The 12,527-nt window shown below is 43.4% G+C and overlaps 1 protein-coding gene across 1 annotated transcript in view; it reads left to right on the top strand.

Annotated features, from left to right (window-relative positions):
- Positions 1–7,245, top strand: part of reck (reversion-inducing-cysteine-rich protein with kazal motifs) — a 64,395-nt gene extending 57,150 nt beyond the window's left edge. Inside the window, exons 18-21 of the mRNA XM_024392772.2 lie at positions 1,631–1,841; positions 2,064–2,137; positions 3,428–3,583; positions 5,594–7,245. Coding sequence (XP_024248540.1) covers positions 1,631–1,841; positions 2,064–2,137; positions 3,428–3,583; positions 5,594–5,908 — 756 coding nt within the window. The 3' untranslated portion in view covers positions 5,909–7,245. The remainder of the gene's footprint in view (positions 1–1,630; positions 1,842–2,063; positions 2,138–3,427; positions 3,584–5,593) is intronic.
- Positions 7,246–12,527: the final 5,282 nt, after the last annotated feature.

Genomic DNA, 12,527 nt, shown 5'->3' with positions numbered 1-12,527 from the left:
GTGGCTCTGGCGGACCCTAGTGACTAGAAAACCCCTAGACAAAACAAGACACATAAATCACCCCTGGCCTTACCAACATAATAAAGAAAAACACAGAATACTAAGGCCAGGGCGTGACAGAACTCACTCATAGAAACAGCAGCTCTTTGCTGTATTCGTTGACAGTCTCTCTCTAGTCATGGTTTTAAACGTTTTGAAATCTCACAGTATCAATTTTGCCGTAGCTGTATTGTATGCTGCTAAGTTACTGCAGACTCGGTCATCTGAGCAATCTGATTGGCCAGCAGTGGAATAGTGCACTTGATTTCCTCTCCATGCCCACCGGGAAAGCAGAGGTTGTACCTTCAGATTCATGAAGTGGCAACAGTTTGCCTACCCGGCGCGCAGGGCAGCTGAATTTGCTGCACCTATCACCAACAGCCCGAGACTAATAACGAAATAGGAACTCAAGGCTTTATCGTTGTGTTTTTTACAGAAATGTTTGGCGATCGACTAGAAATACCTTGGAGATCAACAAGTCGATCGACTGGTTGGTGACCACTGCGCTAAATTGACTATAAATGTTGACAGTGATTAAGGGCTTTTGGACAATTCAATACATGTAATTCATTTGTGATGAGAAGGCATGCCAGAACTCATAAGGAGAGGCAGCAATAGGTAGCATTGTAACACCTGCTAGATAGCATTAAACAGTCAGCTATTTGAAAATCGCCCTACTGGAGGGAGCTGCACAGCATGCAGTCAATCACACAGAGATAATCCTTGTTTTTAGAGTCTCTGAAAAGCTTTTCTCTGTTTGTGTTCGTGAACGCTTAAATGGAGAGCCTGCATTCAGAGGTAGGATAACAAGGCCCAGCTGTGGCAACACAAACACACACACTCCAAATTTGCATATCCTACCTCCAGTAACTGACTGAGTATGTAAATACCCTATGGTTTTGTCTAATAAAATAATATGTTGCATTTAGGTTCTTAGTCTGCCCATGCACTTAGTCTACCTGCAGACACATACATCTCCTGTGTAGGACTGTGCTTGTACATGATACAGGCAAAATACCCCCATGTTTGTGCAAGTGGAGAATTAAAGCTGACAGTTGAATTCAAGTGGTTATTTAGTGTTTAGGGCCTGGTAGGATCATGTTTCTCCATTGCGGTCGCTCACGCCTGATGGCGTCTTGCCTCGGTAGCTCTGAGCAGTGGCTCCATCAGTGGAACAGACCGGATTTAGTTTTATACACGTTTAAGGTAGACGACAACCCATTAAAAACCCACTTCAGTCCCGGTGTCAAGTCATCGAACCAAGAGGCACGCAATCAAACCGTTTGCAGTGATGTAGGAGAACTTAACTGCCCTCCCCCTCTCCGAGAGTATTGCTGAGGTACAGAGCTATTCAAAGAAAGCCAATACACCTTGTGTGATATATAAAAAAATGGCCTCCCTATGTGACTAATTGGAGTAGCTTACCTTGATTAAGTTTATCTGGATATGAGTGATGTATTATGAAGAGTAGAAAGGTCACGTGTATTTATGTTTTAATATATTATATTCTTCACAAAATACATTAATAAGGGCTGAATCCTAACTCAAACTTTCTTGTGTCTGTGTGTGTGTGTGTTTGGGTTCTGTGCAGGATGCCTGTAAAAAGGCGCGGCCTGTGTGCGGCCACAACGGCGAGACGTACAACACAGTGTGCGAGGCCTACTCGGACCGCGTTGCCGTGGACTATCAGGGGCGGTGCCACGCCGTGGGGGCGGTGGCAGAGTTTTCCTCTGACTCAGGCTGTGACATGATCCCCTGCCCCGCCCTGTCCACCCCTGGTTGCATCCCTGTCACACCACCCGGTCAGTACAATAGAGACAGAAATCATATAATATCTAATGTTTTATTTAATTCTGTGGTCAGTACACTCAGTGGCACAGCCACGTTCACTTTGACATATAAAGGCTCTCATGTTATACTTAGGATTTTTCCACACAGGAACACAAATCTTAGTACGATATTGTTGTGATTGACTCCTAACCTCTGACCCCTGACAACTTGGTGGCAACCCCTTCCTCTCACAGGTGCATGCTGTCCTCTGTGTGCGGGCATGCTGCAGATCCTGTGGAACAAGGAGCAGATTAACAACTTTGCTAAGGTCAGCACCTTCTGACATGCTCCTCACTTATTTGGGTCCCAGGCTGTGTTCCATTTCAGAAAAGTTGTCCCCTTCCCTCTCACTCACTCACTTTTCCAACCAGCTGGCTGCTTTGTTGGATTTTAATGGATTTTAACATTAAAAAGAGGGTTAAAAGGTTCCCTGTTGTGTTATATATGTTGAACATTTACGAACAATTGTTTTGCTGCATATCTGAATCTAAACTGTGGACACTACTTTGTGGATTGAAGAGGACTGTCTATGTATAAGTAGGGTTGCAAAATGTAGGTACATTTCAATAAATTCCCTGGTTTTCCAGAAATCATGGTTGGAGGATTCCGGATTTCCTGCTTATTAACTCCTAATTCCCGGAATCCTAAAAACTGAGCATTAGGAAAACCCAGAGAATTTATTGAAAGTTTCCAAAAATGTGCAACCTTAGGTATAAGCAATAGCTCCACCAACTGCGGAATTCTGTGTGCAGGCTTTTGTTATACGGCCATGCTTCTAAACACTAGATTCTGCTAATCAAGGGCATAGTGTCAGGTATGATTGTGCAGGGCTGGAATAAAAGCCTGCAAACCCAGTTGACTAGGTCTTGCTCAACTGGGATTAGCCACCACCCTCTTGGCATCGACTGTTGATTTTGAGCTGTAATGACACCAAACGACCACTAGAGTGAGGCCTAGATCCAAAATACCAAGCATCAACATCACATGTCTTCCTCTGGAATTCTTCGCCAGTTTGAAATGACTGGGTCGGGCCTCAGCTTTAAGAGCAAATGCCCAGAAATGCCTCGTATACATGCCTATAACAGCTAATAAGCTAAAAAAAAAAACCATGTAATTCAAAGCAGGTTCGTTATAAACCTGGGCTATTAGTCTAATTTCCAACACAAACATCTTATCAACGTTAAGTCTAGAACATAAACCTGCTAATCGCAAACAAATTGCCTTTGGATTTGGGCCTAGACGACATGACTCACTCAGACAAGCAATGGATATACACATCATAGTTTTTCCAACCAATCCTCCATATTGGTGTCAAACATTCCATGACAGCAGGCACTATACTGTAAGACATTCATTGCCCTTTCAACTTCTGTTCACAAAGGTATTTCATATTTCTTAATAATTGGGGATGAATAACATGTATTGACCACATTCAGCACGAACTTGAAGAAACCCGCAGTTCAGTTTTCCTTTATCTGCAATGAATTGAATCTCAAACTTTCCCCCTCTGGCTCTGGTTCTGTGCGACTGTGTTTGTCCTCCTGGTTTGGTGTTGCAGTTGAACAGGAAGCAGCCAGTGACGGTCCATGACATCCTGAGGATCCTGCGTCTCCACATCTCCGTGCCGCAGTGTGACATCTTCGGCTACCTGAGCATCGACTCAGAGATCATCGTCCTCATCGTCCCAGTGGACCAGCAACCCACCCCACTGCAGGTACGCACACTTACGCAGGCACTGAGCTAGCTAGTTTGCGGTGCACGCTAATAGCTTTCCTTCGGTGATGTCACCAGCTCTGAGACCTTGAAGTAGACTTTTCCCTTGCTCTACAATGCCTGCAGCTTTTGTGAAGTGACAGGTAATGATGCTTTGTGGGTGTTCAGAGGGTCCCTGGTTTGAGCCCAGGATGGGGAAAAACCAGGTGTCTGTCTGTCTCTCTCTCACACACTCTCTGTCTGCCTGTCTGTCTGTCTGTCACTCACCCAATCACTCTCTCTCACAGAGACGTATCGACTGTCTTTCGTTCACAATAGATAAGCCTGGTGCTCTGGCTACATGAGCTTCCTCTCAGACGGACAACAATTGATTCCCTGCTTGTAGGCCTATTCTTCAGTGTTCCAAGGCCAAGTAGTGCACTATATAGGGAATTGGGTGCCATTTGAGACACATCCTTAGTTTTACTTCCTGGTTAATGCATGACCTGGAGCCTAATCAGCATAGCATACACTAAATCTTGGGGCCAGATCATCCCATCATGGTGTTGTGAGCGCTTTTGTTTCCTACGCAGAACTGAGCCCTCTGTTTCTCCACCCCCTCACAGTCATTACAGAAGAAGAGAGGAGGCATTTGTTAACAAGCTGATCGCTCACACAGAGAATGCCCACAGGCCAGTGTTTAGAGACATGGGATATTCCGGAATGGGCTTGGAGGACACTTTTGTGATTATCTTCTCATAGATTCTGAAAAGAGAAGACGATTATTTGGATTTTTTTATTCGGCTTATATCTCAAACTCAAAAAATGTGTTTGGTGGTAACCTTTTCACCACAAATGTACCAGCTGGAATGCCTATTATCTCTCTCTCTCTCATTCTCTCTCTCTCTCATTCTCTCTCTCTCATTCTCTCTCTCTCTCTTTCGCTCTCTCTCTCTCTCTCTCTCTCTCTCTCTCTCTCTCATTCTCTCTCTCTCTCTCTTTCTCTCTCTCTCTTTCGCTCTCTCTCCCTCTTTCTCTCTCTCTCTCTCTCTCCCTCTCTCTCTCTGGTTCCTCCTGTTTGAAATGTAGTTCAGATAACATGTTTTGCCATGCTTGTGGTTAGTCTGATGGGGTTCATGGAGAGGAGCGTAGTCAGTTGTGACACAGCCTGTAGACTAGCCTTCTGGTGGCTCTGTAGTGAATATGAACTAATGGTTCAGTCACACAGATGTCCCAGGGGTGTGTGCTCAGTACAGTGAAATGTTTGAATAGAGCTGCCTGAAACGACTTCCTAATTCTACACGAGAGACAATCATATTGGTACTGCAACAATACATCAATTGCTGTCTGACGGTTCTGTGACGTTGGGCCGTCCTGAACAGGGACTTTATCGGGGAGGGCACAGGAGTCATGATAAACATGTCTGGGCCAATATTTCCCTGTCATTTGTTCAACTGCCGTCTCCAGTTCTCCCTGAAAATAGGTTTCATTTCAATGACTAAGCTGGATAAATAAAGGTTAAACACAAAGATTTTCTAAACGCCTCATGAGCCCGGAGACCCAAACCCCCTCTTACTGGGGGACTAATCAAAGTCCTCTCTCAGAATCTCTCTTACTCCACTGGGACAAATAATCAGACATCTCATCACTACCGTCTAGGGTGAAACGCCCAATGAAGTTGTTTTGCACACCCTTTCCACCCATTGTATTGCTGTCTCTGCAAAAACAGCCCTGAGCGATAATGATCGATGCAAACCGGCAAATGGAGTTCACAGCCAGCCTTGCATCATTCTCTCTATGACTCTATTCATAGGAACTATTTGTCAATAATGTGGGCTTTTAGGTGGTTCGTTAGGATTGTTTCATACACAAATAAAGAGCCTGGTTTGGGACACGTTTGTACCAAAATAACATTTTCAGAAGAGGAATAAAGATACACACACACACAAACAAAAGCATAGAAAACTGTGGGAGGAGGACTGTGTGTCTGTAATTTCACCTGATCATTGTGTGTGTGTGTATCCCGTCTCAGATTGAAGCCTGCAGCATGGAGGCGGAGAAGATTGACTCGCTCATCAACTACGGCAGCCCCACCCTGGTCTCCCATGTTCCTCTGTCTGCCTTCCTCACCTCCGAGGTCTCCATCTCCACCATCAGGTCCGCGGGCCACGCCAGCTCAACGCCCTCCTCCCTGCCCATCTTCTTCTGCCTCGCCCTGGGCCTCCTCCTCACTTTAGCACCAGGCCTATCCGAGGCCAAGCTAGCCTCTGCTAGCCAGCCAGGCCCCGCTGGCAGGAGGCTGGGTGTGTTGTGGAGTATTCTGACCCCTTCTCGGGTCATTGCCTGACAGGAAGCATCAGCCTGTAAAAGCCTTGACAATCAATCCCATTAACTCTACTGCACCAGCGTCAACACAATCATGGACGAGAAGCTATGAGATGAATCCTAATTGAACGAGAGAAGCGGAGACACAATCACATTCCAGCTTTGGTTCCACAGAGCTCTATATATATCGTTATAAGGAAGATGAGTTTTATCACACAGGGTTTTGTATCCGTTTTATTCTGCAACAGAAGCTCTCTCCTCCTCTAAAGCTGTGGAGTGGGGAGTTTGTGTGGGTTTTTGCCTGCGTGCTTGTGTTTATGCGTATGTGTACGCACACGTGTGTGTGTGTGTGTGTGTGTGTGTGTGTGCGTGACACAGAGAGAAAGAGGAACCAGGTGGTTAAGTCTCAGAGGGGGAGTCAGGTCTAGATGTCAGACAGGTGCGCTCCCAAACACTGACATTTGTCCCAGATAATCTCAGGGGTGTAATTACCCTCCTCCGCCTCCTCCCCCTCTCCTCCCCTTTCTCCCACTCCCGTTTTACATTTGTACTATTGTAAATAAAGAGCGAGTGGGGAGGTGCTGACTGAGACAGTAATACGTGAAACAGGTCAAAGGCAAGCAAGCATTCCCGCTCCTGGCTGAAAGACACACAAAAGGGATTCTCGTTGTTCCTCTAGTGTAGATAAGATATCAAATAAGGAGGAACGACAGCCATGTTTTTAATGAAAATGACAATCATCACTTTACCCATGATGCACATGGGTAGGAACAACAACAAAAAATAGCAACAACATGCTTTGCATATAGTTCCTATGTGAAATAAATGCAATAACTTTATAATGTTGATAATAATTATTCCGAACCTATTCCGAAATGTTCTATATTTCAAATAAGAAATGGATCGAGATGTGATTCAATATGTGCCATTTTCTAAATGTTTTATTCTTGCATGATGACAATTATGAAGTGTTTTTACTCCAGAATGTATTGTACTGTGTTTGTCCTGTCCCCACGTCTGATTTTATGTTGTCTCTATGCCTACGCAACACGAAGTGGCCCCGTTTTCTACAGTATTATCGTGCTAGGCAGCTTTGTAGCAGCAAACCCTTCAAGGGTCCTTGTAGTAATTGTATCTGTTTCCGAGGGATTTAAACTCAGTTTTTTGTTGTTTTTATGTTATCAAGTGTTCATATTGCCAATGTTTAGAAAGAGTATAGCTGTAGGCACTTAAGCATTATGTTAATCATCACTGTATTGCATCATTGTCTCGGTGGAGATGGCAGTACTTGCAATGTGTTTGTAAAATGCCAACAGAATGCATATTTTATAAAATATAAAGTCCTACAATCAAACAGAAGGTTGTTTGTTGTTGTACATTTCATCATCTTAACTCCTTAGGAAGAATAATTGAAGTTTTAAAGATTCCACATTGAAGCAGAAGTGACAAATAAAATATATTTGATCAATCCAGTCACATTAATATGCTGTTCTGAACATCTCATTTGTCTTCTTCATCCTCCCTCCTCAAAAAGTGTTCCAAAGTTCCTCCTCTCAAATCTTCTCCTCAAATACATTGTGAGCAGGAGGCAAGGAAGGACATGAGGAATCTAAGGAAAGACAAATGAGAAAGAGCCAAAGCCTTCCCAAACCACTAGGCAGGCAGCCTAGTGGTTTGAGCATTGGACTTGTAACTGAAAGGTTGCAGGATGGAATCCCTGAGCTGACAAGGTAGAAATCTGTTGTTCTGCCCCTGAACAAGGCAGTTAACCCACTGTTCCTAGGGTGTCATTGAAAATAAGAATTTGTTCCTAACTGACTTGCCTATTTAAATAAAGGTAAAATAAAAATGTATCCTCTAACACGCAATGACATACTATCACCACAAGGGGGTGTCTGGCTCTGGCACAGCCTCTAAGGTGGTTGAGTGCTGTAGATAGTGACCTGTAATGATGTAGTACTCTCCTACAGGGCTGGCTGTGATGGGAGTAAGGAAACAAGTGTCTATTTCCTAGGGCCCCTCGTAGGTAGTGCTCCAGAGAGCGGATGTGGAAACCCCTGGTGTCTGATAAAGGCCTTGGCGGCTCCCCTTTGATCCAACGTTGATTTACACGCTTAACTATCCACTGTGTAAATAATGATGACGAGAAGCCTCCTCTCAGTGTGTGTGACCTGCTCTTGAGAATTTGCGCTGGTGTGTGTCTGCTTGAAATGTGTTCAACTTTTATTTAGTGGGATGAACTCGATCACCTCTCTCCAAGAGCAGTAATTTATCCAGATGTAGAATTGTTTCCTAAAACATTTTTTCCTGATCCATTTAGAGCGTTGGGCCAGTAACCAAAAGGTTGCTGGATCGAGTCCCTGAGCTGACAAGGTAAAAATATGTTGTTCTGCCCCTGAGCAAGGCAGTTAATGAGTTAATGCACATTTCCCCGGTGCTGGAAGATGTGGATGTCGATTAAGGCAGCCCCCCCCGCACCTCTCTGACTCAGAAGGGTTGGGTTAAATGCAGAAGACACATTTCAGTTGAATGCATTCAGTTGTACAACTGACTAGGTATCCACCTTTCCCTTTTCCATTGCTGACCTACCTAGCCCCAACACTCTTAGGTAAAAGGCCGTGGCTAGTACCTAACATGAATGACCATGTGAACGCCTAACTAGCCTGTGCCCAAGTCGCCAAAGGCCGTATCTGGAGTCTCCTGGCTCTCTAACTCTAGCTTTTAAATGAACCTGTTGGCCTACTGCACGAGTGGAAACTCATCTATTCTCGCAGGTTCTGTAAAGCAGTATAGAAGGATGTTGTCTTGTAGTGCACTCTATTAAATAACAGCTAACAGAATTGATTCGCTACACAGTTCCTTTCTTTTCCTCCGTACTTATGATTGTAATGGATTCAATTAATGTACAGAATCTGCTTTCATTTACAGGCCCCAAAGCTCTTTCCATCACTCATCACTGTACCTCACTTGCATAACAGAACCCTTGGTATTTTGGTATTTTATTAAGATCTCCATTAGCTTTTGCGAAAGGAGCTGCTACTCTTCCTGGGGTCCAACACGAAACATGAACCATGACATAATATAGAACATTAATAGACAAGAACAGCTCAAGGACAGAACTACATACATTTAAAAATGACACACGTAGCCGACATATCAATACATACTGTACACACAAACTATCTAGGTCAAATAGGGGAGAGGAGTTGTGCTGTGAGGTGTTGCTTTATCTGTTTTTAGAAACCAGGTTTGCTGTTCTATAGTGATGCATGGCTGACATTTTTTTTGTCAGATTTCTCCTGCATCAGCAGTAGCCATGGAGAGATGCGAGATGACTATAGTCAATGTTAAGATTCCTGACAGTGGGCTCCATGGCAACTGGAAGATGTTTTGGGTTGGGGGTGCTTATAAAAGCATTAATTTGGTATTTTACTTACATTACAGTTTGTTTCTCAACAAACACTGTTTCTCATTCCTCCTCAGCCCTGACCCTGAACAAACAGTTGAAGTTGGAAGTTTACATACACCTTAGCCAAATACATTTAAACTCAGTTTTTCACAATTCCTGACATTTAATCAGAGTAAAAATGTCATTTTTTAGGTCAGTTAGGATCACCACTTTGTTTTAAGAATGTGAAATGTCAGAATAATAGTGGAGAGAATGATTTATTTCAGCTATTATTTCTTTCATCACATTCCCAGTGGGTCAGAAGTTTACATACACTCAATTAGTATTTGGTAGCACTGCCTTTAAATTGTTTAACTTGGGTCAAATGTTTCGGGTAGCCTTTCACACACTTCCCACAATAAGTTGGGTGAATTTTGGCCCATTCCTCCTGACAGAGCTGGTGTAACTGAGTCAGGTTTGTAGGCCTCCTTACTCGCACATGCTTTTTCAGTTCTTGTCACAAATGTTCTATGAGATTGAGGTCAGGGCTTTGTGTTGGCCACTCCAATACCTTGACTTTGTTTTCCTTAAGCCATTTTTCCACAACTTTGGAAGAATGCTTGGTGTCATTGTCCATTTGGAAGACCCATTTGCGACTAAGCTTTAACTTCCTGACTGATGTCTTGAGATGTTGCTTCAATATATCCACATAGTTTTCCTCCCTCATGATGCCATCTATTTTGTGAAGTGCAGCAGTCCCTCCTGCAGCAAAGCACCTCCACAACATGATGCTGCCACCCCCGTGCTTCACGATTGGGATGGTGTTCTTCGGCTTGCAAGCCTCCCCCTTTTTCCTCCAAACATAACGATGGTCTATATGGCCATTTTCGTTACATCAGACTGGAGGACGTTTCTCCAAAAAGTTAGATCTTTGTCTCCATGTGCAGTTGCAAACCGTAGTCTGGCTTTTTTTTAATGGCGGTTTTGGAACAGTGGCTTCTTCCTTGCTGAGCGGCCTTTCAGGTTATGTCGATATACGACTCAATTTACTGTTGATATAGATACCTTTGTACCTGTTTCCTCCAGCATCTTCACAAGTTCCTTTGCTGTTGTTCTGGGATTGATTTGCATTTTTCGCACCAACGTACGTTCATCGCTAGGAGACAGAACGCGTCTCCTTCCTGAGCGGTATGACGGCTTCATAGTCCCATGGTGTTCATACTTGCGTACTACTGTTTGTACAGATGTTCGTGGTACCTTTGGGCATTTGGAAATTGCTCCCAAGGATGAACCAGACTTGTGGAGGTCCACAATTTTTTTTCTGAGGTATTGGCTGATTTCTTTTGATTTCCCCATGACGTCAAGCAAAGAGGTACTGAGTTTGAAGGTAGGCCTTGAAATACATCCACAGGTACACCTAAAATTGACTCAAATGATGTCACTTAGCCTATCACAACCTTCTAATGCCATGACATTCTGGATGTTTCCGAGCTGTTTTAAAGGCACAGTCAACTTAGTGCATGTAAACTTCTGACCCACTGGAATTGTGATACAGTGAAATTATAAGTGAAATAATCTGTCTGTAAACAATTGTTGGAAAAAATACTTGTGTCATAAACAAAGTAGATGTCCTAGCCAACTTGCAAAAACTACAGTTGGTTAACAAGAAATTTGTGGAGTGGTTGAAAAATGAGTTTTAATCACTCCAACCTAAGTGTATGTAAACTTCTGACTTCAACTGTAATATAATGCCTAAAAGCAATGCTCAACCACAATAGATAGCTCCAAACAAAATGTTCCAACCCTGGTCTATATGAGGCCATAACACTCTACAAATAAGTAAACACCAGCACATTCAATTTCATGGCAGAAATGCACATTTTTTGAAACATAGAGAGTGAGTCAGGGTTTACGAGTGTTCTTTTAAATGGCTCCTGTGTTGGTAGTACTCCACAGAATCGCACCGTGTCTTTGGTTTACAGGTGACAGGTTGGGGACACATTGGTGGTGGCAGGCCCCTCTTTAAGTGGTAAATGGGAAGTCACCAGCTGTCCAGGCAAGTATATCTAGGATCCTGCTTGGGAGCCATCTGTGCGCCCAGCCCCACATCATTAGTGAGAGAGAGAGTGAAGGAGGACTGTAGGCTTTGAGGACCGGATTAATATTCACACCTGTCACTCACTCCTGAGATAACCCCCTCCCAGCACCACCTGCCCTGTTTGTTCCTCTCAGTCTCTCACTCAAACTGAAAAGCGCGGCCATTTAAAATTGCCACATTATCGCCACGCATTGTCACAGAAACAGAGACACAGGTCATGTTTGAATACTCTGAAAAAGCACCCTTTTTTCCTTCCTTCCAACCCACCCCCTGACAGAGAGAGACTGTTATTAGTGCTCCACCAACTTGAGTCAACACATGGCTAATTTGCATCTCCACCTATCTGTTTATCCTATTTGCATGATCATGTGTAGCTTTGTCCCACAACTATCCATTTAAAATAACATTTATATGAACAATTTTGACTTTTACTTTTAATTTTACAGATGGCATTAATTTGAATGGCTAGGTGCGGGATGAAGCTAGGACATGAGGTGCAGTTGGTTTCCTTTCAAAGCAAAGAGTTGCATTAACCACTTCAAACTGAACCAGATACTAGATACAGAGACTTGGGTAGAGGGCACTGTCTGAGGGTATTTCTAATCAACCATTACAAGATTTCTTAAGAGAAGCCCAAACAAAATCAAACCATGGGAGCTGCTTAATTTCAAGGATGATGTTATCTTCTCGGTTTAATTGCCTTTGTGACTCAAAGTGTTGATGCAACCCTTTCCTGTGTTCTCATGAAAAAGTAGCAGCAGTCGAATCTGCCTTTGGATACTCCGTTGGATACATTTTAATAGATTATAAAAATGTGAGAAAAGGCCAGTCTCTCTCTCTCTCTCCACTGTCAAACTAAGACAAATCAAAAGGCTGCAAAAGAATAGGAGAAATATGCTAATTGGATATGGGTTAGGATTTTTTTTAAATATATAAAAAGGGATAATAAAATTACCCCTCCAAGGCTTCTTCTTTGTAAGGCCTCAACAAACGATGTGTTCCGGAAATAAGACACCAATGTGTCATGAATAATATCAAAGTGAGTGCGTTGTATTGTATTTGTATTGACGGAGCTGCGTTAGCGTTAGGTACAGTATATCTGCAGGCTTTCAGCTTCGTTCTCCCTTAGCAGATGAGCAAGTAACTAGCTATTCC

Source organism: Oncorhynchus tshawytscha, linkage group LG29 (genome assembly GCF_018296145.1).
Source record: "Oncorhynchus tshawytscha isolate Ot180627B linkage group LG29, Otsh_v2.0, whole genome shotgun sequence".
Taxonomy (NCBI): domain Eukaryota; kingdom Metazoa; phylum Chordata; class Actinopteri; order Salmoniformes; family Salmonidae; genus Oncorhynchus; species Oncorhynchus tshawytscha.
This window is presented reverse-complemented; position numbering and strand designations above follow the sequence as displayed.